Source organism: Aegilops tauschii, chromosome 5 (assembly GCF_002575655.3).
Source record: "Aegilops tauschii subsp. strangulata cultivar AL8/78 chromosome 5, Aet v6.0, whole genome shotgun sequence".
NCBI lineage: Eukaryota > Viridiplantae > Streptophyta > Magnoliopsida > Poales > Poaceae > Aegilops > Aegilops tauschii.
The window spans coordinates 529,896,243-529,923,296 of NC_053039.3; the positions used below are offsets into that span (position 1 = coordinate 529,896,243).

Sequence of the window (27,054 nt, forward strand, 5' to 3'; positions counted from 1 at the left end):
CTAAGCAATCTTTGTGTGTGTGTGTGTGTGTGTGTGTGTGTGTGTGTGTGTGTGTGTGTGTGGGCGTGTGCGTGCGTGCGTGTGTGTGTGTGTGTGTGTGTTTGTGTGTGTGTGTGTGTGGGTGGGTGGGTGGGTGGGTGTGTGTCTGTGTGGGGGGCGCAGGATGTCAGTTTTAGTGTTTATGTTCCGTGCGAACCATTTATCTTTTTTTCTCCAAAATGATAAGATAAACTCATAAACTTGAAAATGTACAATTCAACAAAACAAAACAACTTCCATGTTTTACAGAAAATTCTAGTTTCTTGATACACGGTAAATATCTAAACTGGGATTCTTACAATCGAGCTCTACAATTTGAAGTTCATATATCGTACAGAAGAAGGTTTTCTCAAAACATTGTCCATCCAATCCGATATGTTGTTTAATTGCGACCCTTCAAATTGACTAGTAATCGTGTACGTGCATTAATGCCCGTTAATATTAGGCAATTATATTGCATTACACATTAATGGTGTACCTGCAATATATATTTTTGGATAGATCTCAGGGAAAACAGAACTATGTGACTATAAGTTGAATATCATATTTAAGATTTTGTACCAATATCTAGTTTGTTTAATTTGGTATTTAATACTCTGATCTTGATGTGTTGGTATTAATCTAAGAGGTAAAAAGAACATATGAGATAATTTGTGGTGTTCACATTTTATTTTATATCTAAAGATAGTGGTGTTCACATATATGATAACTTCTTTCAGTACGTGGTTTGTGTAATCTATTCCTTCCTTAAAAATGGTTCGACGTTAAATTCGGATTCTATTATGTTTAATCTTATTTTCATAGGGTATATTCCATGTGAAAAACACTTCGATGCACATGCTCCTGTGAGTGCTATATTTTAAGTAGTCTCAAAATAGTATTTTGAAGTTTCAAAAAAATCTGATAAAAAATGTGCATGTTCAATTTAATGTACATTACACATATGTAAAATTTATGTGATGAAATCAGTCACCATATGAGGTACACAAAACTGACAAAATAATATTTGGGAAGATCAATACTTTATGTACTACTCACAATTTAGAAATCATGATTTTTGCCATTTTTGTGTAGCTCACATGTTTACTTATTTCATCACCAAAATTTACACTTGTGTAACATACATCCATATAAACTTGAAAAATTGTTATTAGGAGTTTTATTGAAAATAAAAAAAATGATTTTAGAACTGTTGCAAATAATTTGCTTCAATGCCCGCGTGCTCCTAAAATTAGCTTTTGGGGTTACGTGTCAAGTGTATATATTGGATTTATATTCCATGCATGCAAATTAAAAAAGCCAAGTCGATCCTTGGAGGGACTTGGTATTTCATTTGCATGCATGGAAAACAAATTCGGCCGTTGAACTATTTTAAGAAAGTAATAGATGAGACAAAACATGTATATTAAAAGGAGCAATTATGCCTTTGAACATCAATCATCATTCATTTTTTCCTTATTCCTCTAAGATTTATGCGAATACAGCAGCATCGGAGTAAGCAAAACTAGAGTAAACAAACTAGAAATTGGTATGAAATCTTAAACATAAAATTCATCTTCATGGCACATGGTATATTTTGTTTCCCTGATCGATCTATCCAACAACTAATTAACAGTATGAAAAGTGGGTATTCAATTCGGTGCCCGGGCTTAGCTGCAGCATGGATCTTAGTTTTTCTGGAGGGAAGACGACTAGCTTTCTCGAGTCCTCCATGTACAAATCAGTGGATAAGCCAATGACAGGTCCAAGGGGCTCGCCGTGCCATCGGCCTCCTCCTTGGTGCCATCCACTAGCTGCTGCACAGTGCTGCTAGATGACTCTGACTGCCCCAGAAAGTCTATCACCACCGGGGCGGGGGGTCCTTATTAGCCAAGACGGAGCTTTACCGACCGCCGGAGACGGCATTCTCGGGAATTAAAAGTAGTTGCCGGAGGAGAGCAAGCGAGGAAGAGACCGAGAGAGAAGGAAGAGGAGTTGTTTCTGGCCTCCATGCCTCTCTTCCTTAGTGGAGCATTAGATTCATCTATGTAGCTGTACAAGGCAATAGGTAAATTACATCTAGGTTCTACCAACTACCTAGACTATGACCACTCCATAGCATATCATGGGAGTGGTTGGAAACCACTGTACATTACCTCGCCACCCATGTCGTGATTTTTTGACATGGGCACGCGGTACGGACATCCCATATGTAGTAAACTCATGGGACACCACCTGTTCCCACCCCATTAGCGTGGGCTTGCCGGGAGACGGGGTTGAACGTAACATTCTCCCCCTCAACCCTGTCGCTGGGGTTGGACATTGACAATCCTTATATTGTCGTGCATTTCCTGGAACTGGATGTGGGGAAGAGCCTTTGTTAAGATGTTGGCCTCTTGCTCACCAGTCCTGGTGAACTCCACATTCATCGTGCCCTTCCGACGTAGTTATGTATGAAGAATGTATGAAGTGATAGCGGAGATCGATGTCCTTGCTACGGTTTTGAACTTGTTGTCGACGAAGATGAGCACATGTGCGGTGTCTCGATTCAGCATCTCGCCAAGGAGGTGAGCCAGCCAGATTCCCTCACATGATATAATAGCTGTTGCGATGTACTCCGCCTTGAACAAAGACGCGGCCACCACCTTCTGCATCATAGAATACCAGCTGACGGGACTACTCCAGAGGAGAAACAACACGCCCGACGTGCTTTTCCGGGAGTCCATGTCACTAGTGTGGTCAGAGCCACTGTAGCCGACCAGGTTTTCACCATCACCACAATGATACACGCATCCGCGCGTGAGCGTACCCACGATGTACCGGAGCAGGTGCTTGATGGCGGCGAGGTGTTCGCTTGCCGGGGCTTTCATGAACCTACTCAGGTACCCGACAACGAACGAGATGTCTGGTCAGGTATGTATGAGGTATCCGAGGCTCTGGATAACATTGCAGTAGAACGTAACGTCCACCACCTTCTTGGGGCTTTCCTTACTGAGCTTCATTGGTGCCTCCATCGAAGCGTGCACGGCGTGGCAGTTCTCCATGCCAGCCCTCTCAAGCATCTTAGCGGCATAGGCCGCCTGCGTGATCGTTGTGCGACCACGCTGCTGGTTCACCTCTAGCTCGAGGTAATACCGGAGCAGCCCAAGGTTGCTCATGCTGAAGCGATGATGGATATCTCCCTTGAAGCGTAGACACTCAACGGGCTCTGCCCCGGTGATGACCAGGTCATTGATGTAGATGTCGACGACGAGCAGCGTGTTCGCGGTACCTTGCAAGTACATGCTAATCCCCAAGTGCAAGGAATTGTCATTGCCAGAGCATACACGCTTGAGGTCGGGATGAAGATCAAGATGTACATTCTTGGCCAACCCGATCTTGATATCATGGTGCACTTGCCTAATTGTCACGTGCCCCCCCCCCCCCTAAGTGTTTATGACCATTTATATTACTTGCTATAAGTAATCTTGCACACATATAATTTTGACATATTACTTCACTAGGTGCCAAGAAACTCATAGGATTGTAGACAGGAGGCATGTCACTATACGTACTACTCTTTCTTAGCAAGAGATGGACTAGCTCGTAGGCTTTGTGGACAACATTCAGACACTTGTTGAGGTGTGCAATGTTGCCCCTTATGATCAATCATCCGTGCCATTCATGCACAGCTTGAATGAGAGCAATGTTGAGAAGCCACTCCTAGTAAGAGTTGTATTTAATGTCTAATTTTTCATGTACTATTTGTAAATTGAATAGATTGTGTGTACTATACATATACCTATATGTTCTTACTAATTGTGCTCTTGCAACAGAAACTTCCAAGACGTTGGGTGCCTGAGCAAATGCAGGCTCAACATAGTTGCGACATGAGAGTCATTGTATACGACAAGACGGACATATCATCCACCTACTCGACTTCATCAGAAGATGGGTGCCTCATTTTCAATGGGTGGAAAGATCTCTTTGACATCTATACTATAGAAGTTGGAGACAAGATCATCGCCCTGCTCCACCATGGACATGCAGGCCTGGTCCCCTTCCTGATACTATCGTTAAGGGCGCTGAAGAGTATGTGTTTGAGAGTCTTTTAGGTACATTGTTAAGTGGACTTTTGTTTGGAATTGTTGCGTGGCATTTTGTTTGGAATTAAGTACCATGTTTGCAATTGCTATGGTGCACAAACTATGGTTGTTAAGTGTGTTGAACAATGTTTGTTTAGATTATGAAGTTTTAAACTTCATATTAGTTTTTGGTAGCCCAAAATGGTGTCATGGCAGCATATATAACGATCCCTTTTGCCTAGAAAATGTTGCCATGGCACCATCTTGGGCTACAAAATGTTTTGCATGGCAGCATTTCATATTTTTACCATTGATTACAAAATGCTGATAAATAAATAAATTTATATTAGCAGTGCTTGTCTACTAGGCGCGCGATTGCCAAAATTAGTAGCGCTCAAGCTTCCATGCACGCCCCTGGCCTACATCATATTAGTGGTGTTTTTTTTTTGCGGGTATCATATTAGTGGTGTTCACTACACTTGCCACTGGTCTACATCTTATTAGCGGTGAACAGTCCACACGCGGTTGTAGTTCAGTTACTGGCAATGTTCGACGTCCGCACCGCTAGTAACAACTTGCCAGCCGCGTATGAGCTGGGCACCGCTAGTTAAGCACGCTGCTAACTAGGGAGTCCAGCACTGGTATAAATCCAAGCACACGTGCGGAAAATTTATGAAGGAAAAAATATAGATCATTCCGTATACATTCCCTTTGAGATATGTCCGAACAACAAGGATCATAGTAAGAAAGTAGATTAAACAAACTAAATGTGCATGAAACTTAAACATGATTCTCATCATATCTTTTCATAGTTTCTTCCCTTGAGATCTAAACAAACACGTGAAACAAAGAGATCACTGTAATAAATATAGATTAAACAACCAAAATGCTACCATGAAACTTAAATGCAGTTGATACTTATTGTATCTCCACCTAGTTTTACTTTGATGTGGATCAAATAAAACTATAGGTTGCATTGTGTACCCTCCACTGATAAGAGCCTCAAGGTCGGCTCCAAATTGTGATCACCTAACATCTGTGTTTTAGAAGATTCCCTTTGATGTGAATTTTTTTATAATGGCAAACACCTATGTTTTAGGCCCTTTTTGAATAAGAGGATTCATGGAGAGTGAGTAGTACAATATTGCAATACAAAGAAAAAAAATCCATATAATTGTTGTTTGAATCATATGATTAACTGCATTGAAGGAATTTCAGTGGAAGAAACCAAGCGTGAGCTCAAGTCTGGTGTCTAAAATTTCATCTAGGAGTTCCAATTATACACATTATCCCTTTATCTCACCCTCTATTTCTAATCCCAAAAAAAAAACTCATCATAATGTTCCCCATTTTTCTGCGCATGAGGCCACGGATTTTAAGAAATTCTTCTTGGATTTTATATGAGATTTAGCAAGTCATGGCATTTCAATCCTATGTTACTATCATTTCGTATTTAATTTCTCTTGTAGGAGTACTAGCATATAACGAATGTGAGCGTCATCTTGCACATTTGGGCAACAATTTGAATCTATTCTTTGTCCTTCAGCCTTGATGTCTTCTCGGAATAAAGGACCTACATATGGATTTCATAAGGCAAGATCTTGCATAAAATTTCACTATGTTGCTCTTTAGATTTTACGATAGGTTATATTTGTAAAATCCTAATATGAATTTTGTTTCTCCATTTTGGGGATCCCTTACCCAAATATTTGCTCAAACCTCATGTTTTTATATTGTTTTAGTAGTCCAACACAGCATGTCAACTTCTCTGTTTCTAATCAAGAAATACAATCCTGCAAGATAATTTAGCCTATATTAACAAACATGGTTGCTTCTTTTTCTGCTGCTTCAATAATATATATACTAATAATAATATAATGAGTAGATAGCAGAGCTAATTTAATACTGCATATTAACACTAAGTACCCAGTTTTTACAACCAAGATCATCTGGTAAACTAGTGTCACCCGCTAATATCATACAACAGAATGGGTGGCAATTCTGTTCCAATTATCTTGCACTCTCCTAGCAGTTGATGCCACACATTCGGATATCTGGCCCAGTGACTCTTGTGGTGAACGGGTCAATGCGAACCCACAGCAAGGAGAAGATGGATGCAAGAAGGATGGCCCAGACGACAACGATGGTCGGCGTGCGGTTCTGCCGTCCCATGAGCCCCTTGAGGAATGGGTACAAGTGGATAATCACCCAGAAGGCAAAGAAGAGCTTCCCGAAAAGTGGGCCCCATGACTGATAGCCGCTGTTGATCGCGTAGGAGGTACCAGCCACAACTCCGACAAGGTTGATGATCAAGATAGTTGTTGGTGGGATCAGAAGAGTCGTCCACTTGAACATGTAGAGCTCGGCAAAATCATTATCTTCATCGGATGCTTTTGAAGTGACAGTGAAGCTGGTGTCGATACCAGCAAGTACCTTCAGGAGACCTTGGAAGACCGCAAATAGATGTGCAGAAATGCCTCCGATGACCCAGAACTGTTCATTCCTCCACCACTCATCGATGCCAACACCACTCCACCTCATTTCAAGGATACCAGTGGCGAAGATCGAAATAAAGAGAGAGATAAACCAAATACTGGCAATGTTGCTAATCTGCATTTCAATGTATAGTCAGTATAAATATTTTCGCAGTTTTGTACACGCAAGAGCAAAAACTGAGCCGGGTTTTACCTGTGGGATGATAAACTTTCCCGTGAGAAGACAAACAGCTGGTAATATGCAGTATATGAGGAGTGGTATTGATGTGAGTGGATAGATAGTGGTGTTGATGTAAGCAAATCTCTCCAGGAATTTAAGCCGTCCGCCATAGCCATACCATATCGGACAATGCCTGCTGAAAAGAATTTCCACCGAACCAAGCGCCCACCGAAGCACTTGGTTCAGACGATCTGAAAGGTTGATGGGGGCAGACCCCTTGAAAGCTGGTCGCTTAGGCATGCAGTAGATTGATCGCCAGCCGCGTGCATGCATCTTAAACCCGGTAAGAATATCTTCTGTAACAGAACCATAGATCCAACCAATCTGCAAAACACAACAGGAAGATTACAGATACGAAGCAAAAAAAAAGGTTTAAAGCCAACAATAAATAGATCATCTCAGAGGTACGACCACAAAGAACATTCATGAATTCTTCTAACGAGCTCACATGTGAAACCTTTAGTTCTGTAAACCAGAACAAGAAACTTGACTTGATCATCAAAAAAAATTGGAACACCAGTTGATATAAGAAAAATGCTGGTATTATAGAGTGTACAACTTAATTACCTCCCTTCCCCAATCACTTCTGTCCTCATAACCACAGCTGATGACATGGATTGCTTCTTTCAGAAGAGACTCTGGAGTTGCAGACTGGGGAACACCACCGTACTCCATTAGAGTGGAGGCTACGAAAACACTGGACTGACCAAATCTCTTCTCCAGGCTCATTTGAGACATAAGAAGTGATTTCTCGTCATCAAATCCAGAACCTATTATACAATAGCATTCAGGTAAGAAAGAAATGTAGCCCTGTCCTACCTACCCTAGTCAAAAAAAAAAAAAATGCTACGCTGACTAGCAACTACAGACAAAAGAAATTGAGCAACGGTTGTTATAGAGCCCAAAGATACCTTCAATACCCTCCTCTATATCTTCAAGATTGAACATTGGCACAGAACCGTCTGCATGCTTATCTGACTTCTTACTTCCTGTGCTCTTCGATTTTGAGGTTCTACCCCCACAAAGCTTAGAGAATAAACCTGACTCCTTGCTCTTCATCGGGGGTTCATAACCATATAAAGCTGTTCTGTTGAACACGCAACCAGTCCCCACATAAACTGGTCCTTGGATGCCATCAAGACCCCTCAAGTTAATCTGCAGCAAATAGATACAGGTTAGTTACAGATCATTGTCAAACAAATTTTAAGAAAAAGCTCATCCTGCAACAATATTAACAGTGGTTCATTAAAACTACTTGGTGCCAGTGAGATAAGAAAGTGATAAGCACAAGAACTTACATCAAAAAATACAGTATTCCTGTTTGCATATCTATCATTCGTATCAATTCCATCGAACCTCTGAGGAAACTGGACATAACAGATTTTCCTCCCTAGATTAGGGTCCATAAGAAAGCACATAGCCTCTCTTAGAGCGCTGCTATTGTTGATGTAGTGATCACAATCAAGATTCAACATGTACTGCCCATTAGTAAGGACAGCTGAAACACGAACCTGCAGAAAGCATTCCACTTCCATTACACCCAGGTAATCAAAGTATATAAGGCAACTTACGACTTCAGTGTTTAACTACTCACAAGGGCATTCATGGCACCAGCTTTCTTGTGGTGCTGGAATCCGGCACGTTTCTCACGAGACACATAAACCAAACGAGGAAGCTCATTGCCGTCACTATCAAGGCCTCCACTATGACCAAGGAAAACCTGAACATGACCAGAAACTTAAGTTAGAAAATGGTTACTGTAATAACCAGTCCTGCTGGCAGATCCAGCTCTTAATCAAGTAACCTTTGCTAGAACATGAGTCTGACCTGAAGCATTCCAGGATGGTCCCTAGTATTGTTCCCAGGCCAAGGTGTGCCATCTTGCATGATCCATCCTTCCTCAGGAACTTTCTCGGCCTTGGCTACAAGGCTATTGACGCGAACTTTGAACTCTTCATATTCTCTCTGTGGAGTTTAATAGAAATTAATGTCCTCAAATAGAAACTGGAACAACCAACAAATATACACTAATAAACTAAAATCTACCTTCATGGCTCGACGATCTTTAACGAATGAAGTCTGAACTTTGTCTTTCAAGAAATCAATTTTCTGAGCAAAGTACCACTCTGGTGCTCTGGGTTCTATGTTATACTTTTTACAAAATGGTACCCATTTTCTAGCAAACTCTGAAGTCTCAGCAAGTGCATCAAAGGTAAGCATCGCAGCTCCATCATCAGATACATAGCAAGATACTTTGTCAACAGGGTAGTCCACAGCAAGGATAGAAAGCACAGTATTTGCAGTGACAAGAGGAGGCTCCTTCATAGGATCCACAGTACTGACAAAAATGTCAACAGGAGCCAACTGAGACAACTCACCATCCCGGTCATACCTGATAGTGCAAGTGATATACTGTCAGTACTATGTCAGTATAAACATTTTTATTAGCACTACATATTGCACATCACCTTAAAGCCAGCCTATCAAGGTAAGTTTCACGATTGACTGGAGACCACTTGGGGAACTGATCCAAAATCCAGGAAAAAGCAAACCAAATCTCACATATCACGGACAGAAGCCAGAGTGGATATGCATTACGGACAGGGTTTGTGATACGGTAGTGCAGGAAGATGCAGAGGACAATCAATCGTAGCACAATGACCATCCTGTAGGGATTTATTCTGGATGAAGGAATTGGCACTTTTCTAGACAGAGGCTGGCGAGTTTCGTCATTCCTGCAATTCATATGGCCCAAGACAAAAGTTATTGCTGCAAGTCGTATACAAAAACTAGTATTTACAGTTTCAGCAAGATATGTATACCCATTAAGAATATGATCTAGCAATCTCTGTTCAAATGCAGGGTTAATACCAGAAGGTATTCAAATATAAAAGAAACCCACCCAAGCTTACCTCACATAAATGTAAATTAGTCGGATAGAGAGAACAACACGAAGATGACTAATGATGTGCAAGAGAAATTATAACTCACAATAAGGGGTCTTCCACGCCATAGTCAGTGCATGCATCGATATCACCGTTTCCACGGCCTTCAGAAGGAGCGATGCTTGTTCCATTAGTCATGGGAATTGCACCCTTGTCTTTCATTTTCCAGCCATCAACTCTCTCTTTCCACGCAACGTTGCCAAGGCTGCCAGAGAACTCCCTTGATGGATTTGCTGGAAATATTCAGAAGCATGAAACAACTATTACATACTCACAGCGGGATGCAAGTAAAAAATCAAAGTACACACAAGATCATAATGGTACATATTTACATATGAGAATGTTACATATATACATACGAGAATGGTTCACATAGGCAAATGGATGTCCACGCTTGCCAGCATTCCCCGCAGGGGACATCATATGATCGGGGGAAGCTCCAGAAATCTCTCCTGAGACCTGTGCAGACATAGACGAAAGCAAATGTCAGTTTCATATTCCCGAATACTGTTGTCACAATCAAAACAGGTTGCAATTTTTACAACCTGGCTATGAGAGAAACGCGGGATGTATCCATGAGGGATTTCTCCACTGTCATACTTGTGCAGCCCAATCTCACCGCTGCCGAACTTAGTGAGGCCAATATCATCACTAGCTCCCGAGTTCCTGCGCCAGGTGAGCATCTTCTCAGGAATCTTGTTTTTCTGATCCTGGTTGGCAGAAGCTGGGTAGTTGAAGTCACTGGCATCATCCTCGCTTTCATCCCCACGTGCTGGCGGGCTACCTAAACAACACAACACAAGAAGAATCACAGGTTGAATTCTCAGCTGCTCCGGCCTTTGGATGCTACTAGCATTTTTTAATCGGAATCGCAGTGGAGAGGGGGCTGAGTGAGCAGCAGCGAGCGTACCCTTGTGGCGCTTGTACTTGGTCTTGCACTGCGGGCAGGCCTGGGTGCCCTCCTTGCGCTCGTACTCGTAGCAGGGCCGGCAGACGGGGAAGGCGCAGACGTCGCAGGCCGCGAAGAGCTCGCCGTCCGCCGCCGCGCCCACGCCGTCGCCGCAGATCTGGCACACCTGCCCGCCGCCATGCCTCCCCGTTCCCGATTTCTGCGGGCACGCACCAGAAAATAAAAAGACGGGACAGCAGAGTGAGACCAATCGCCGGATTATCTATCCACGCACACAGAAAACCCCAACCAAACCCCCCAAAAACGCCACTCACCGCCGCGTCGCCGCCGCCCGCCATGGCACCCGCCGCACCGCGAGCTCACCCCTCAATCCCCGCGACGAACGGACCGACTCACCGGCCACTCGCCGCGCCCCGCAGGCCGCAGCCCTGCTCCGAGGCCCCTGATCAGCAAGCAGACCGGCCGCAAACCCCCTCAGCCCAGCCGGGTCCCCCCAAATCGCCCCCTGATCCCCCCGCGCCGTAGTAGTAGCAGGGGCACCGGTGGAGTCCAGCTCACGCGGATTGGAGCCGGGGCGTTTGGGAGGGGACCAGAAGGAGGGCGACGGCGATGGCGTGTGCGAGGAGGAGGAGCGCGTGAGCCCGTCCGTCCGCGCACTAGTGCTAGTGCTAGTGCTGGCGCCGTTGTCGCTTGCGCGGCGGGGTTTAGCCATTTCTGGGGAGCTCCCCTAATGCGCCGCTTAATTGCCATCGGATTTGGTGGCGGGTTCGCGGGTTGCGGCGCGGAGATGACGAGGAATTGAGGATGATCGGCTGGGTGGGCCCGCGGAGCAGTGGGCGTGGACCGGACCGCGGTCGTCGCGTAATATAAACAACGGCAGGAAGCGTGACCGGAATTTGGGTGCGGGGGCGTGGGGCCGGGTGGCCGTGTGTCAGTGCGCGCGCCAGGGGCAGAGACGAAAGGACAGCTGGCGATGATCGCGCTCGCACTCGCACGAGGGAAGAGAGACTTGTTGGCTCTTGCTACTAGCTGCGCTTGAGCTGTCGAGCAGAGGAGAGGCCAGCGTGAGCTCAAGCATCATTGCACCTTTTATTCGAGAAATGGAGTAGTAATTCAATGTAGATTCGAAAATCCATACCTAATATTTCTGCGATGCTCAATCCACGATGTTCCTTTACCAATTTTGGTGATTTCGGGTCTCCTATGCGCTAGACGTTGTTGGTGAGCTTGCATTGCAACGTGCTTGTGGATCCATTTCGAGCAGAGTTTGTACACCCACCTTCCACCCGGTGATCAGAACCAAACACACCAAGGGACCAAGACATAGTGGTTGGGTGAATTGCTCGTCAACTTGGCTCAACTAGAAGGTGGGATCTTATGCCATCTCCAATGACGACCCGCAAATTTCATTTCGCATCCATCCGCGGACACGGATGCGGGAGGCTGTCATCCAACCCTAGTCGCATACATTTAAAAAATCAACATACCGGATGTAATTCATGCAAATATGGCCAGATTTCATATAAACATGACGGATTTCATACAAACCGGATGAAAACATTTACATTTTGGACATATTTTAACAAGAAAGATAAAACTATGTGCACGTATGGTCGCGCGGAGCTCCACTACCATGACATGGATACACTAGTCTACGGCCGGGCGCGGCGGATCCCTATGTCTTCCTCATGTTCCGCGGCCCGCTCATCAGAATGTCAGGAGTCCAGGAGGTATATGCTTCAGCGTAAAGGGCGGCTCGCTTCCCCACCGCTCATCGGAGTGGATCCGCCGGTTGATGCTTCAGCCGGAGGGAAAGGGGGTGCCTCCGCTTCCGTGGAGCCCAGACGGGGGCCGACGATGGTCTGCACTGAAGAACCGGGCAAGACACCGGTTGTGTACGCCGGCATCACCTTAGCGGTGGCCTTCCTAGAACCCTTTCTTTATAGTTAAGTAATGATGTTTGGTATAGCAGCCTTTCCGAGCCAGTCTCTGGGATCTTGCCCGGTTCACCATTACTGTCACCATGCCGTCGTTTTGGCGGAACTCTTCTACTACCTTGACGTCTTGCTGGATCAAGAAGGCGAGGGACGTCACCAAGCTGAACGTGTGCAGAACGCGGAGGTGCCGTGCGTTTGGTACTTGATCGGTTGAAGCGCGAAGAAGTTCGACTACATCAACCGCGTTGTGAAACGCTTCCGCTTACGGTCTACGAGGATACGTAGACACACTCTCCCCCTCGTTGCTATGTGTCTCCACGGATAGATCATTGCGTGTGTGTAGAATTTTTTTATTTTCCATGCAACTATTCCCAACATTTGGGTGGGCAAGAGCGGTAAGAAGATGGCTTGGGAGCGATCCGGACTCCTGAAAAGCCCTTTCACATTTGTCTTCGGATTACGGGAGAAAGGATGTTCGGACCGCGCCTCGAACCGATACAGTACCGCGTTGAATGGCTTTTAAGGTCCGGACAGCACAATCCAAATGGGCGTGGAAGGTTTAAGGGTCGAGTTGGAGATGCCCTTAGTGACTTCAAGGTTAAGTGTCTAAGCCTCTGTAAGAAGATGTAGAGACACGTGAACGACTTGATCTTGTGGATACATTGTAGTGTCCTCTATCGCTGACTTTTTTTCTTTTTAGCGAAAAGAGGGATCCAGAAGGACCCCAAAGCTGCATTATAATTAAACTAGTAAAATTGCATGTGTAATGCACGTAATCACTCTTTAATACTCCATGATCAAAGTCTCGTTTTCATGTGTCAAAATAGACCATCTTTGTATTGCCACTCCTGCCGAGTTTTTTTTGTCATCATGCTCCTAGCCTCATAGGTAGAATGATTGTCACTATCACACTTGTTGAAGTAAAACCTCTTACACTGGTCCTTCTACAGTTCAACCCACGCAAGGCATGCGATGCATAGCGGGAACACTTGGCATCACCCGACGAATCACATCGCTTGTATCGAAATACCAATAAGAATTATTGAGCTTGTCTGAAAAGACTTCTTCAATGCACATCGAAGAGCTTTACCTGAGATGTTGGTTCCTCATGACATTCATATACTACTATATAACAATGCAGTGTATGTGTGACGAAAGCATAATAACGAGAGAATAGATTGTTCTATTCTCACTTACATAGTTAACATCAATTTACGAAACATACCATATGTAATTCTCTCGGTGCTTCAAACATCATGTGTAAAAACGAACTGTACACAGAACACATCTATTCTAATATGATGGAAGCTTCTCCATGTCATTTGACATGAAAAACCTTGTGTAAAGTTACATCAGAAGAGTATAAAACACATCTCTGAAGGAGAGAAACTAATGTTTTGCAATGTACGCAAGTACCTAGTTTCACTTGGCATTCAGACATTAATCAACACAAATCACCATGAATCAAACCCGGTAGCTCCTTACTTGATGCATTTGGAAGCAAATCTCATATCAACCTATCTAAATACCTGAAGATTCACAACTTGGCACACCAGTCGCCCAATGACCACACATGTGCCTCAGTTCTTCTGCATATGAAATATTTCTGAAAGTTGAATCCAAAAATTCTATTAACTGAATTGGGCATAGTCAACTGGGAATAAGCACATAAAGTAACTCAATCCAACTATACTAAACAAACACACATGATAATGAGTTAAAATATGCACACCTTGAAGACTCCGATCCAATTGAGACTGAGAATTGAATAGCAACCCATTAGTCAGGCAAGCCGTTGCGGGTATCCCGAGAGTCCTCTGAGTCTAAGGTGGCAGTTCAGATAGAGCAGGTAAATTTGGATGCTTGCTCGAGGACTCCTAGCAGCTATATGTTTATGGCTATTCATATCAAAACTGAAAGAAATACATCTAGCAAAAATACCACTCAACTGTTAAACCTCATTTTGTCGTTCAAGCTCTGACCTGCTGCTTGTTTCACGCTCATGCAGTCATATCAATTGAATGACGTCTATATGTAAGCATATCATATTATTGACTTGATGTTTAATTCACCACAGTGAGCAAGGAAAGGTGTAAAGAGTTGTACCAATTTTTGATCAATATGGTTAAATCAAGATTATTTCAAAATACCACCGGAGCTAATCAACCAATCATAAAATAGAACATGATGCATTATGAAATTTTCAATGATTACCAGATAATTCAACACAAAAAAAACTTGAAAGATAGGTATGGAAAAAAGAGAAAGAGGTCACGAACCTTTAGGGAGACGTGCGTTATTATGGGACAAGCTCCCAACCACGTTGCACCGATCCTGCACCTACTGAGCAGAGAATGAGCAAAAAAGTCAAAATAAAAATCAAAGAATCGACTTTTAGGTAGCTAATAATGTCTCCAATCCATGATGAAAGGTCATACAGTTTGTCAGGTACCGGCAAATAAAAAAGAAGCCCTGATGCATCGGTGAGCTACTCTACGTCAACACACATCAGATCTCCCCCGGAACTACCTCCAGCTCTGCAAAACAAGGTCAAAAGAAAGAAACTAGGGGGATGACAACATAACTGATTTGAACATGCAGGGCATTGTTTCCTCATGCGGAGGAACACCAATTCTTGGATGTGGTAACAAATTGCATCTCATCTGATAAGAAGGGAATACATCTATGTACGGGCTAACTCAACAAGCAAACATTAGTCAACGGGGAGCACCATGAGAAAAGTAAAATCTAACTGAAGTAGTTGGTCTTCCTCTTACGTTGATATATTTCAGATCTTCATTAGGCCATTAGCTCGAACAGCTGCTGGTATCCTTGAAAGATAAATAAGAACATAAGATTCAAAGAAATATAATAGATCCATATAGATCACTAACCCAGGAACTTGTCCGGCGTTTGCGCGGCCATGACAAGGTACCGAGTCTTGTAGAACCGCTTCTGTTTCTTTCTCGTCGACGGCCAGGCATACGCGGTGGAGGAGGGAGCGACAGCCAGTTCTTGGGGGACACCCTATTCGTGCCGACACAGACGGGTGGCCAGCGGGGATAGGTGAGCTTGAACTGTATGCGGTACCGGACGCGCCCACCCAACAGCGGCGTGCCGGCCTCAGCTCCCGACGTGCCCCGCTGGCTCTGCTTCTCCTTGGCGCGATTGGCCCGGAGTGGCATCTGCTCCGCGGTGGCCTTCTAGGTCCTCGCGATGGGCGTTGCCGTTTCGGGATCTTGGGCGGAGCAGCCTTCGCGCAATGATATCCCGGGCGAACTGACTAGCCTAGCCGATCTCCAGCATCGTCTCGCCGAGGAGCATTGCCAGCATCGACGTCCTCTCCCATGGGTCGGGTCCTCGCCGCCTCCGATCTTTGTTGTGGTTTGTTAGGTAGGAAGGCACTCGTCCATTCGCGTCTCGTGCGGCCTGGGTCGCAGGGTAATTTTTTTGAGCGAGCACCAGCAATCACAGCGCACAAATTAAGGAGATTTGATTGCGATCGGTTTCCAATTTTCGTATGGTCGTCGAGATCGCGAACGTGGGACGGCAGAGTTTTCGTCCGCCCATGAAAAATACTAAACGCAGTTTTGGCTGAGGGTTAGTGTAATCTTAGCGGTTAGATTAGATTAAGTGATCCTGATCGTGAGGCTGTAATTAATCTGTTTTGTTTTGTGTAGCTTAGGTTGGGTGTACTTTTTTTTGAAATAAACATGTACTTTATTTATTAGAAATAATTGTTACATCGTCAATAAGTAAATGTACAATGTCCCTCACAGGCTCCTCAAACCAGTCAGTAGTAACTGAAAATTTCGCTAGCCTAGCAATTTCATGAGCCACCTTATTTGCTTCCCTATTACAATGTTCAAATCTAACAAGCGGAAGATCACAAGCTATGAAATAGCAATCATCGAACTCCCGCCGCCGCTCCCCTCGAATGTCCTCCATTTTCCATTATTTCAATCACCACCATATTGTCAGAATTAACGACAAGACGATTGCAACCCGCCTTTTGTGCAAGGAATAGGCCGAATCTAAGAGTCGAAGCTTCTACTGTTAATACGTCAGCACACCACTCAACATTAAGCAACATTAAGCTTAACAAAACCCATAGGAGGTCTTGTCCATCCTCCAGTTTCCACCAACAATGAATCTTCCATTATCATCTCCGAGAACAGCTCCAGCTGTGCCCCTAAGTAAATCATGGTCATAAGAGGCATCAACATTAAGCTTGACAAAACCCATAGGAGGTCTTGTCCATCCTCCTGATTTAGTAGTTGCCTTATGGGAGTGTGCATTAACATAGTTAGCCGTTATAGCCCGGGCACCCATGGAAATTTGGTTTGCATCTTGAAACTTTCCTGCATGAACCAGTATGCGTCTATCCCACCATAAGTACCAGGCTGTAACAGCGATCAGTTCACGTGCTTTTGGAGAACCCATTATCGCTAATTCTTGTTCTGGCATAAGTAATAAGAATTCCAAAACCGCCTCTCTCGCACGATCAGTAGCACAAGCTTTATTGATCACCTCATGTAGTCCTAACTTGCCCCATATCTCTTTTTCCTTTTGACACATGAATAAAATGTGTTTTGTATCTTCTGCCCCCTTCGAGCATGATGGGCAATCGGGCGATACTTTCATGTGCCTATTCGCAAGCGTAACACGGCATGGGAGGGTTCCATGCAAGGTACGCCAGATGAAAATTTTAACCTTTGTCAGACAAGATAATTTCCAAACCTTACCCCAAATAGGATTAGCCTGGATTCTTCCCATACCATCAGCATGTTGCAATTTTGTTCCATGTTGCTTGTTCCATTCCTCCAAATAAGCTGGCCGTACAGTGAAAACACCATTTTTTGTATAACTCCAAGCAATGAAATCCGACATATTATACATCGGGAGGGGAATTGCGAGCACCCTTTGAGCATCAGTTGGCCACAACATTTGATTCACCAAATCTTCATCCCAAGAATTCGTGACTGGATCAATGAGATCAGAAACCCTTGACAGAAGGTGCCCCCTTCTCGGAGTAATGACTCTCCTATTCGCACAGTTCGGGATCCATGCATCTCTTCAAATATCAATATTTTGTCCATTTCCAACCCGCCAGATATAACCATTTTTAAGCGAGTTTACTCCCGCCATAATACTTTGCCAAGTAAAAGAGGAGCCCTTTCTTCGTTTTGCATTCATTAAATCCCCTTCCGGGAAATATTTAGCCCTCAAGATCGATGCACATAAGGATCAGGATTATCAATCAGGCGCCATGCCTGTTTGGCTAACAAAGCCAGGTTGAAACAATGTATAACTCTAAAATCCATACCTCCTTGATTTTTTGGTATACACATCTTCCACCATGCCATCCAATGCATTCTCTTCTTGTTGTCCTCGTCACCCCACCAAAATTGCGACATCGTGTCAATAATTCCTTTACAATTTTTTTTAGGAATTTTAAAGACGGACATGGAGTAAGCTAGGATAGCTTGTACAACAGATTTGAGCAATATTTCCTTTCCTCCAACAAATAACAATTTTTCTTTCCATCCACTTATTTTCATGATGATTCGATCGGTCAGGAATTGGAAACAATCACTTTTGTCCATACCCACATTAGCAGGTAAACCCAAATATTTATCATTAAGTGCTTCAGTCATAATATTCAGAATTGTATAAATTTGTGCTTTATCTTCCACCTTTGTATTGGGAGTAAAGAAAATACTCGACTTTTCAACACTAACCATTTGCCCCGAGGAGGCACAATATAGATCCAAAACTGATTTCAATGCCTCCGCATTCATAGCATTTGCTTTCATAAGGATCAAAGAATCATCTGCAAAGAGAAGGTTTGAAACCGACGGTGCGTCTCTACTGACGTTTATTCCAAAAATATTTCCATTCTCCTCCGCTTTTGCTAAAAGGGCAGTCAGTCTCTCCGTACATAATAAGAATAAGTATGGAGATAGAGGATCTCCTTGCCTCAATCCTCTAGTGGGTTTAAAACTCTCATTTTCTTCCGTATTAAAACGAACACGGTATTCCACAGAGGATACACATTGCATAATAAGATTTACCCAGTTCTCTTGGAAACCCAGTTTGAGCATAATTTCCTTCAGAAAGGACCACTCTACCCTGTCATATGCTTTGTGCATGTCCAATTTGATTGCGCATAGGCCCTCTTTACCATTCTTTTTTCTCTTTATTGTATGGAAGCATTCATATGCCACTAGAATATTATCAGTAATCATACGTCCGGGCACAAACGCACTCTGGGTCATGCTAATGATTTCTGAAAGGATTATCTTCAATAGGTTGGGTGCACTTAGCGGTGAATATGTTCGCTTGTTTAATAGTAAAAAATAGAGAAAAGCAGGTACACAACAGATTACAATGGAACCCATAACTAAAAGAAAATAACAAATTAGTCCCTAACTGTTACAAAATGGACCAAAGAACAAAGATGGAAAATGTAATCAGGTCTAAAGCTTTCTTTTCCACCAAAATATCCTCACCGCTGCCGAGGGCAGCACCACTTGGGACAGGAAGACCTTGGAGTTATACCATGTCAAAGACTCCATGAAGAAGAAACGTTGCCTCCCATTAGGCTCTCCATGGCCAGGAGGAAAAAAAATAGCCGCCCTTGAACCAGCAGAAACAATGGCGTGATGAAGCAAGCCGATAGCCAAACGCCGCAACTGGCGCCAAAGCCGCTCCAAAACAGCCACCAGGGTTGTGCTCTATCCCCATTAGGACCTCCATCTCTATCCACTACGAGTTCACCACCACAGCGACTTACGAGGTAAGGGCATCTCCAACACGGACCCACAAACCGTCTGCATACATTCGTACCACGCGGCCCAGATGTGTTGTGCCATCCAACACGGACCTGTACCGGTTCGTCGGACAGTCTGAATGCACTTTTTCTACAAACCGGAGACAAAGTGAGGGGTGGCCCGTGTCAGACCTCCCTGGCCCACAAAAATGCCCCACTTGCCTCTCCCGCGCTTTCCATCCAACGCCCGCGCCGCTTTCCACCTTGCATTCATGCCGGCCCAGAGCATGCATTGGCCGGCATTGATGTCGAGCGACGCAACTGGACGTGAAGGCGGCGGGATGGACGCGACCTCTTGTGCGTTGCCGCTTCAATGTGGACACCGACTAAACGACTTTTCCTCAAACATATCCTCAGCGTACAGGATGCAGATAATCTTAATCAAATAGCATTTGTGGTAAGCTATCACAAAAAAATTGAAAAACATGACCACTATAAATACATGGCACTGAGTCTCAATACAGAAATAGACAAACAATTTTGCCAAAGTTTTCGCAGGTACAACTATGGCCATGATTCAAAGAACAGTCACATACCAAAGTTTTGGTTGAGCAAGTGGGAGCTCAAACAAACGCACCCATTATTTCTATTTGAACCAATAAAACTGTGCCGAGTTTGCAGCACAAGCTCTCATGGCTCCGTCCACGTCAGGAGGAACACGGACTCGAAGATCGCGCGGTCATACAGAACAGGGGAGATGCCGGGGCGGTCTTCAACACGCGTCAGATCTAGGAGGGCGGAAGAGATCCCGCCGATGTAGTTGGAGCAGGCGTCAACAAGTTGTTCGCCGAACATCCCAGCCGCCTCCACCGTCACTAGGGGCTGCACAATCCGCTGCATCGTTTGGGCGAGCGGCACTCGGTCAAGACACACGTACACCTCGCCGGCGGGGAACCGGCGCGAGGCGCCGAACGGCGTGGCGTGGTCGTAGAGCCCCGTGATGGCCTCCCTCGCGGCCCTGAGGGAGGTCTCCTCTTTGAGGTTCATCAGGAGGAGGGAGCGGAGGGTGGGGATGATGGCCGAGTAGGGCGCCCAGCTGTGTGCTCCGGCCATGCCCACGGCCACAGTGGGGCTGTAGCCCCCGTGGCATGCAGGCATGGAGCGCGAGGCGGCGGCCGCCGCGCGGATGACACGAGCGACCGGGACGGCAACAGGGAGAGCCACGACGTCGCTGGCGCTAGGACATGGCCGCTTCGCGCGGGTGACGCGGCTCTGCCCGGGCTCGGCGTCGTCGTCGCCGTCGCTGAGGGCCTCCGACGAGCTGTGACTCATGGTGGTCTGGTGGATGATGCAACTTCGGCGTGGAAGCAACGAGATATATATAGATGCCCTGATTGGGGCGGTACTGGGAGTACTTTTAAGTACTTACCCCTTCGATTTTTATTAGCCGTCCGATCTGGTGGGGGATTAAAAAGAATTAACTTAATTAGTTTAATCAGAGAAGGGCATAATGGTCCAGGGTAAAAAAAAAATTCAACCGATCACGTCCACGACCAGAACCACGTCTAGATCTAGTAGCTCGGTCAAGTCCTCCTTCTCGTCCTCTTCCTTCTGTCCGACGAGCCCGGCGAGAGGAACCAATTCACCGTCGTCGGCGTCGTTCTCGTCCTCCTCCTGGTCCCCTTCACTATAAAAGACGTGGTCGGCGGCAGGAAGAAGAATAAGGCGTGACATCTGCGGCGGCAGTGTCGGTGGCGACGGCGGCGGCGGTATGGGAGAAAGCCCCCCACTGATCCCATCGCTTCCGGACTTGCATCTTAAGGTATGAATCGCCTGAATCTCAACTTACTTTGATTCGTAGCCTGCACTTCCTACTTAGATTTGTTTAGTCATCATCGATTTAGGTTTCCCTAGTGCATGCAATTCAATTTAGCAGTACTTACATCTCTGATCACGTCTGATTTTTATTAGCCGTCCGATCTTGCGGGGAATTAAACTTGGACGTTGATGATTGGTTTCCCTCACATGTCAAACGAGCAAAGTCTTTTCCATGCACTTGTCTTTGCCTATGAGCTATTTTACACCTGCAACATTGATAAACAGAAAGATGTTGATGATTGGTTTCCCTCACATGTCATATGCAGGAAGACATGGCGTATGCAAGTGATGAGAGTATGTTCGAGTATCTAAATGTTGTCAGCAAGATGTTTGATAGTGAGGCTGAAGGCTATGAATTCTACAACAAATATGCTCTTGAAAAAGGTTTTAGTGTGAGGAAAAGCTACGTTGAGTGGGATGGATCCAACAAATACATAATTTTAAGGAAAATTGTGTGTAGTCGTGAAGGGTTTCGCGAAGAGAAGCACATGAAAAGAAAGATGGAAGATAGAAAGAGGAGGCCACGAAGTTTAACTCGTGTTGGGTGTAATGCTAAATTGGTCATTACGAGACAGGAGGAAGCCGGTCGGTGGTTTGTCAAGGATTTCATCGATGAGCACATCCATCCTCTAGCCCCACGGGATCTTTCTTGTCTGCTGCGTTCGCACAGACGAATTAGCGATGAGCAGAAAGCGGACATTGCGGACATGGAAAAATGTGGGATCCGCAAATACCGTATTATGGATATTTTGTGCTTTCAATACGGTGGATTTGATAAGGTTGGATGCATAAAGAGGGACATTTATAATTTCTGCCATGCTAATAAGCAGGAGACAATCAGTGCCGGTGATGCTAATACGGTGATCATGCACATGATGGCGAGGCGAGAGCGAGATGTGGATTTTTTCTTCAAGTACTTGGTAGACGAGCATGGCCATCTGAAGGGACTGTTCTGGGCTGATAGTCAATCGCGACTTGACTACGAGGCTTTCGGAGACGTCATTGTTTTCGATAGCACATACAGAACCAACAAATACAATCTGCCATTCGTGCCGTTTGTGGGGTTGAATCACCACCGCAGCACTGTTATTTTTGGCTGTGGTATAATTTCTCATGAAACAAGCCAGGCATACGAGTGGATGTTGCGGACCTTTCTGATTGCATGGCACAAAAGCATCCGATATCTGTGATCACAGATGGGGACCTTGCAATGCAGAGAGCAATCAGGGTGGTCTGGCCAGACTCAAACCATAGACTATGTATATGGCACATTCAGCAGAACATTGTACGCCATCTGCATGATGACGACGTAAAGGAGGAATTCGGATCTTTCATTTATGATACTTCTTTCATTGAAGAGCATGAGATAAAATGGATACAATTCTTACAACGGAATAAAGTAACCAGTTAGGAGTCTTGGCTGCATCAGATGTATCGGATGAGAAAGTTGTGGTGTGCTCCATATCTTGAGGGGCGTTGTTTCCTAGGATTGAGCAGCAATCAGAGGAGTGAGAGCTTGAACTCTGTGCTACATACGCATCTTGAGGGTAAGATGTCGTTGTTTGAAATGCTAGAGCACTATGAGCGTTGCCTTGCGTCGCAACGGATTAACGAAGCTCTCCAAGACGTCGAAGCCTTGCAGTCCGTTCCATTTACAGAGGAAAATGCTTCGCCGCTTGAGAAACACGCCGCAACAGTTTTCACACCTAGTGTCTTTAAGATGGTCTTATGGAGCATAGATGCTGTCAGCAAATGTCAGATGAGAGAGATACTAGATGGATCAGAAGATTCCACTTATGTTGTGTCCAAGCAGGAAAGAATGGATAAAAAGTTTGGAGTGCGCATTGAAGAGCAAGGAGGTCTTTTGCACAGGGTGAGTTGTTCTTGCCGTAAGCTGGAATGCGCAGGCACACCATGTTCCCACATTTTTTACATATTGGAGATTTTAAAACAAACAATTCTGCCCAGTTGTTGCGTTCCCACTAGGTGGACTATGAATGCAAAATGTGTATACGCACCTACCAGAAAAAACCAGATGTATGACTATTCAGTAAGCCTGCAGAGGTACCGCGAGTTGCGGAATTGTAGTCACGCCGCAAGTTTCAAGGCATGCCACTCTGATGAGGACTATCACCGTCTAAAGATGCTTTTGGAAGCACAACATCATGGCAAGCAATCAAGTTTTGAACAAGCTGACAGCAAGGAGTCAACTAATGCTCAGCATAACAGCATTAGGTTTGGCCCGTTGATGCCGCACTCGGAGAAAGTTGATAAGGTTCTGAATCCCGTGCATGTGCCAGGCCGAGGTGCACCGAAGAAAAGGCTGCAGGCAAAGACAAAGAAGTCAAGATCACAGAATATGTGTGGCTATTGCAAGAATCCTGGTCACAATCGACGTAAATGCACTAAATTGCTAGAGGTACGAAATATGTTCATATTTATTTTTTTGCATGTGTTTTACTCATAATTGATGTCCATGTGATTTATTCTATTCTTCTGTGTAGGATCTCGAGGCTGAACTGTGATGTCTACATACAGCATGAACTGACGATGAGCCAGAGAAAGTCGTGTGCCATTCAGCTTTGTGTGATGTGGTCTTTACATTCTATTTCATCGTGACAGTAATTTAGTGAAGTGCGGTTGTACTGCCATGTTACTGTATTAGTTCGACATCTTTCGTTTTCATTTTCTGTGTGTATCATTTGATGTCCAACTTTAAGAATGATGATGTATTTCGAACAGGAATAAGGGCTAGCATGGAGCACTTGTTATTTTCGAGTAGAATAATTTTTGTGATGTATTTCTGCACGCATATTCATAATCATCATGCATATTCTTCATTTATAGATCATTAATGACTCACGTATTTTTTAAATAAGCGGGGCCCAGTAGGGTGTGCTTGGAAATATTTGAGAAACCTGCATGCACGTTCATCTTCGCTGCATGCAAATCGGGCGGCAGCCGCTGTGCCAGCAGCTGTCAAGGCCTTGATGAATCACTATTCACATGCAGGTCCCCGACTCTTGCATGCAGGTGCCTAGTTTTGCATGCAGGTCCCTGGGTCGCATCATTGGTTGAGGAAGTATCTCTAGAGTTTTCGAACTGACATTGCCCACCACCTCCTCCAAATCACCCAAATCACCTCCTCCAAATCACCCAAATTTTCTTGTACATGGTGACACACATGTGCCAAACATGTCTATGAAAGAAATTTTTGGAAAAAATTATTTTACAATGCCCCCTTGAGGCATAGACCGATGTTTTCAGCAGTCAGTCTAGAGGGCATTATAAATTCAAAAAAATTCAAAAAAATACAAAACCTTTGAAACCTAGCATTGTTTGTGCAAGAGATCATGTGTGCCAAAATTGAGGTGATTTGGAGGTGGTCGAAAAAATGCCTGCATTCCGGAGGGACCATTTGGTCTTAACTTAAGCCAGTTTTTGAGAAAAGGTGAATTTTTCCACCACCTCCAAATCACCCCAATTTTCCTGTACATGGTGACACACATGTGCCAAACATGTCTATGAAAGAAATTTTTGAAAAAAATTATTTTACAATGCCCCCTTGAGGCATAGACCGATGTTTTCAGCAGTCAGTCTAGAGGGCATTATAAATTCAAAAAAATTCAAAAAAATACAAAACCTTGGAAACCTAGCATTGTTTGTGCAAGAGATCATGTGTGCCAGAATTGAGGTGATTTGGAGGTGGTCGAAAAAATGCCCGCATTCCGGAGGGACCATTTGGTCTTAACTTAAGCCAGTTTTTGAAAAAAGGTGAATTTTTCCACCACCTCCAAATCACCCCAATTTTCTTGTACATGGTGACACACATGTCTATGAAAGAAATTTTTGGAAAAAAAGTATTTTACAATGCCCCCTTGAGGCATAGACCGATGTTTTCAGCAGTTAGTCTAGAGGGCATTATAAATTCAAAAAAATTCAAAAAAATACAAAACCTTGGAAACCTAGCATTGTTTGTGCAAGAGATCATGTGTGCCAAAATTGAGGTGATTTGGAGGTGGTCGAAAAATTCACCTTCAACAAAACCTAGCATTACCAAGCACATGCCCACTGTATGCAGCATGTCTCATCAGTCAAGCAACATTGAAGCACCTACTGTGATCATTGCAGCATCAGAATATAAACACTGCAACAAAGCATAGCTGACCTGCATCTAGACAGTTGATATACTTCAGAGACATACTAGATTAATTAAGTCTCTGCCATACTTAAGAGTCTGCCATACTACTTAAGAGTCTGCCATACTACTTAACAGTTCACAAACACTTCCACCTTCCAGATTCACAGTTCACAACCATACTAGCGCAAAAGTTAAACATCATCAACTATATTGATGATGAGTAGCACTACCAGCTTCACAGAGGGTGACTAGATGGGACCCATAGCCTTTAGGAGGGCTGCATGCTCTGCCCTGATCTTCACGTCGTTCCCACTCGTCGCTACAGCGCGTGCATGCGACATAAGGTGCTCATACAACCCATCCTTGGGAATTGGCTTAGTGGTGCAGTATGGGCACCTGAACTTGCCCCCCTTGTAGTACGCCGCCTTCCCCTTCTCCCTGATCTTGTTGGCTTCATGCTCAATGAAGGACTTGTGGTTGCACTCTTCCACCTCATCTCCAGAGTTGTACTGCACATACAAATGATTTGCATAAATACATACTTCCCATTTAGAGTAATGTAATTAACAAACATCAAATAATTGCCATTTACTTGCCCGTTAATGAACAAACAAACATAATAGCCCATTTACAGCTAATTAATGCACAAACAACAGAATAGTTCCATTTAGAAGATTTTAATGGACAAACAACAGAATAGTTCCATTTATATGCATTCATATATGGTTTCATGAAAAAACTTCACACATATCCCATTTACAGCTAATTAATGCACAAACAACACAACTTTCAGAGGAATTAATTGAAAGTACAACAAAACTTTCCATTTTAGAATAATTCAATGGACAAACAACACAATATTTCCATTTATGTGCATTCAGATAAGGTTTCATGATCAAAGACCACAAATATGCCATTTAGAGCTAATTAATGACCAAACAACACAACTTTATGATATCAATGAATAAACTATATAACATTCCAATTTAGAGGCATTCATATAGGGCATCATCAACAAACAACATCTCACACAGATTAATAAACACACCAAAAACAACTTGGGGTTACCTCCTCGTCGTCGTCAGACTCAGACGGGTCGTCGAACCCAGCGATGTCCAGCTTCCTCTTGTTGCCAGCAGCTTCCTCTTTCTGCAATACAAGTAATTAATTCAATTATACTACTAACTACATATAACATAGTATACAAAGGTCATGCAATCTGCAATGTGCTTCTAATAACCTAAAATGTTACTTTGACCTAAAATTATCCAAAGGTCAAGCATTCTACAATGATAGCTTGGTCAAACTAAAATTTTAGATCATGCTGACTGTGGTCCTTCAAACTGTAATGCCAGACTGGGCACCAACAATAATTTTGTGAGTGCTCAGGTCTGCCAATTAATGGAGGTAGTACATTGGTTGACAACAAGTAATTGCATTTACTTCATCTGGCTCATGTAATGTACATAGTGGTACATCAAATGAACAAAGTAGGATTTTAACCTCATTTGTACAATATCAACTTTAATAGATACACTGGGTGGCGGCTCAGCCCCTGCCGTGGCCCACTGAGGGAATATGCAAAACAAATCTAACAACATATACAGCATATAACAAAATCTGAGCACATGAGGCAATCCAGATACTAATATAAAAAACCTAACTCTCATTATG

General features: G+C 44.1%; 2 protein-coding genes across 4 annotated transcripts; both read right to left on the reverse strand.

The window, feature by feature from the left end:
• Window positions 1–5,917: 5,917 nt before the first annotated feature.
• LOC109767827 (probable cellulose synthase A catalytic subunit 2 [UDP-forming]) lies at window positions 5,918–11,486 on the reverse strand. Of its 3 annotated transcripts, none has more exons than XM_020326549.4 (14): window positions 10,967–11,486; window positions 10,653–10,851; window positions 10,288–10,526; window positions 10,102–10,201; window positions 9,789–9,975; window positions 9,266–9,532; window positions 8,844–9,189; window positions 8,625–8,762; window positions 8,392–8,517; window positions 8,096–8,308; window positions 7,709–7,952; window positions 7,365–7,567; window positions 6,771–7,121; window positions 5,918–6,692 (listed from the first exon to the last, which is right to left on the reverse strand). In XM_020326549.4, the coding sequence occupies exons 1-14, from the start codon at window positions 10,988–10,990 to the stop codon at window positions 6,108–6,110; spliced, it is 3,222 nt and encodes a 1,073-aa protein (XP_020182138.1). In that variant the 5' UTR covers window positions 10,991–11,486; the 3' UTR covers window positions 5,918–6,107. The 3 variants fall into 3 exon arrangements, with proteins under 3 accessions (XP_020182138.1, XP_020182139.1, XP_073354455.1); XM_020326550.4 differs by having other exon boundaries at window positions 7,718–7,952; window positions 10,967–11,380; XM_073498354.1 differs by having other exon boundaries at window positions 11,041–11,379.
• Window positions 11,487–19,880: 8,394 nt separating this feature from the next.
• Window positions 19,881–20,693, reverse strand: LOC109767828 (uncharacterized). The gene has a single exon (XM_020326551.2). The coding sequence runs from the start codon at window positions 20,691–20,693 to the stop codon at window positions 20,052–20,054; it is 642 nt and encodes a 213-aa protein (XP_020182140.1). The 3' UTR covers window positions 19,881–20,051.
• Window positions 20,694–27,054: the final 6,361 nt, after the last annotated feature.

Bases quoted from the DNA above. Each gene is read 5' to 3' on its own strand.
- LOC109767827 (XM_073498354.1), bottom strand. From the start codon at position 11,364: ATGGCTAAACCCCGCCGCGCAAGCGACAACGGCGCCAGCACTAGCACT. The intron at 10,202-10,287 runs GTTGTAAAAATT...ATGTCTGCACAG, and splicing joins CGCGTTTCTCTCATAGCCAG to GTCTCAGGAGAGATTTCTGG. The intron at 7,568-7,708 runs GTATCTTTGGGC...ATTGTATAATAG, and splicing joins TATAGAGGAGGGTATTGAAG to GTTCTGGATTTGATGACGAG.
- LOC109767828 (XM_020326551.2), bottom strand. From the start codon at position 20,693: ATGAGTCACAGCTCGTCGGAGGCCCTCAGCGACGGCGACGACGACGCC.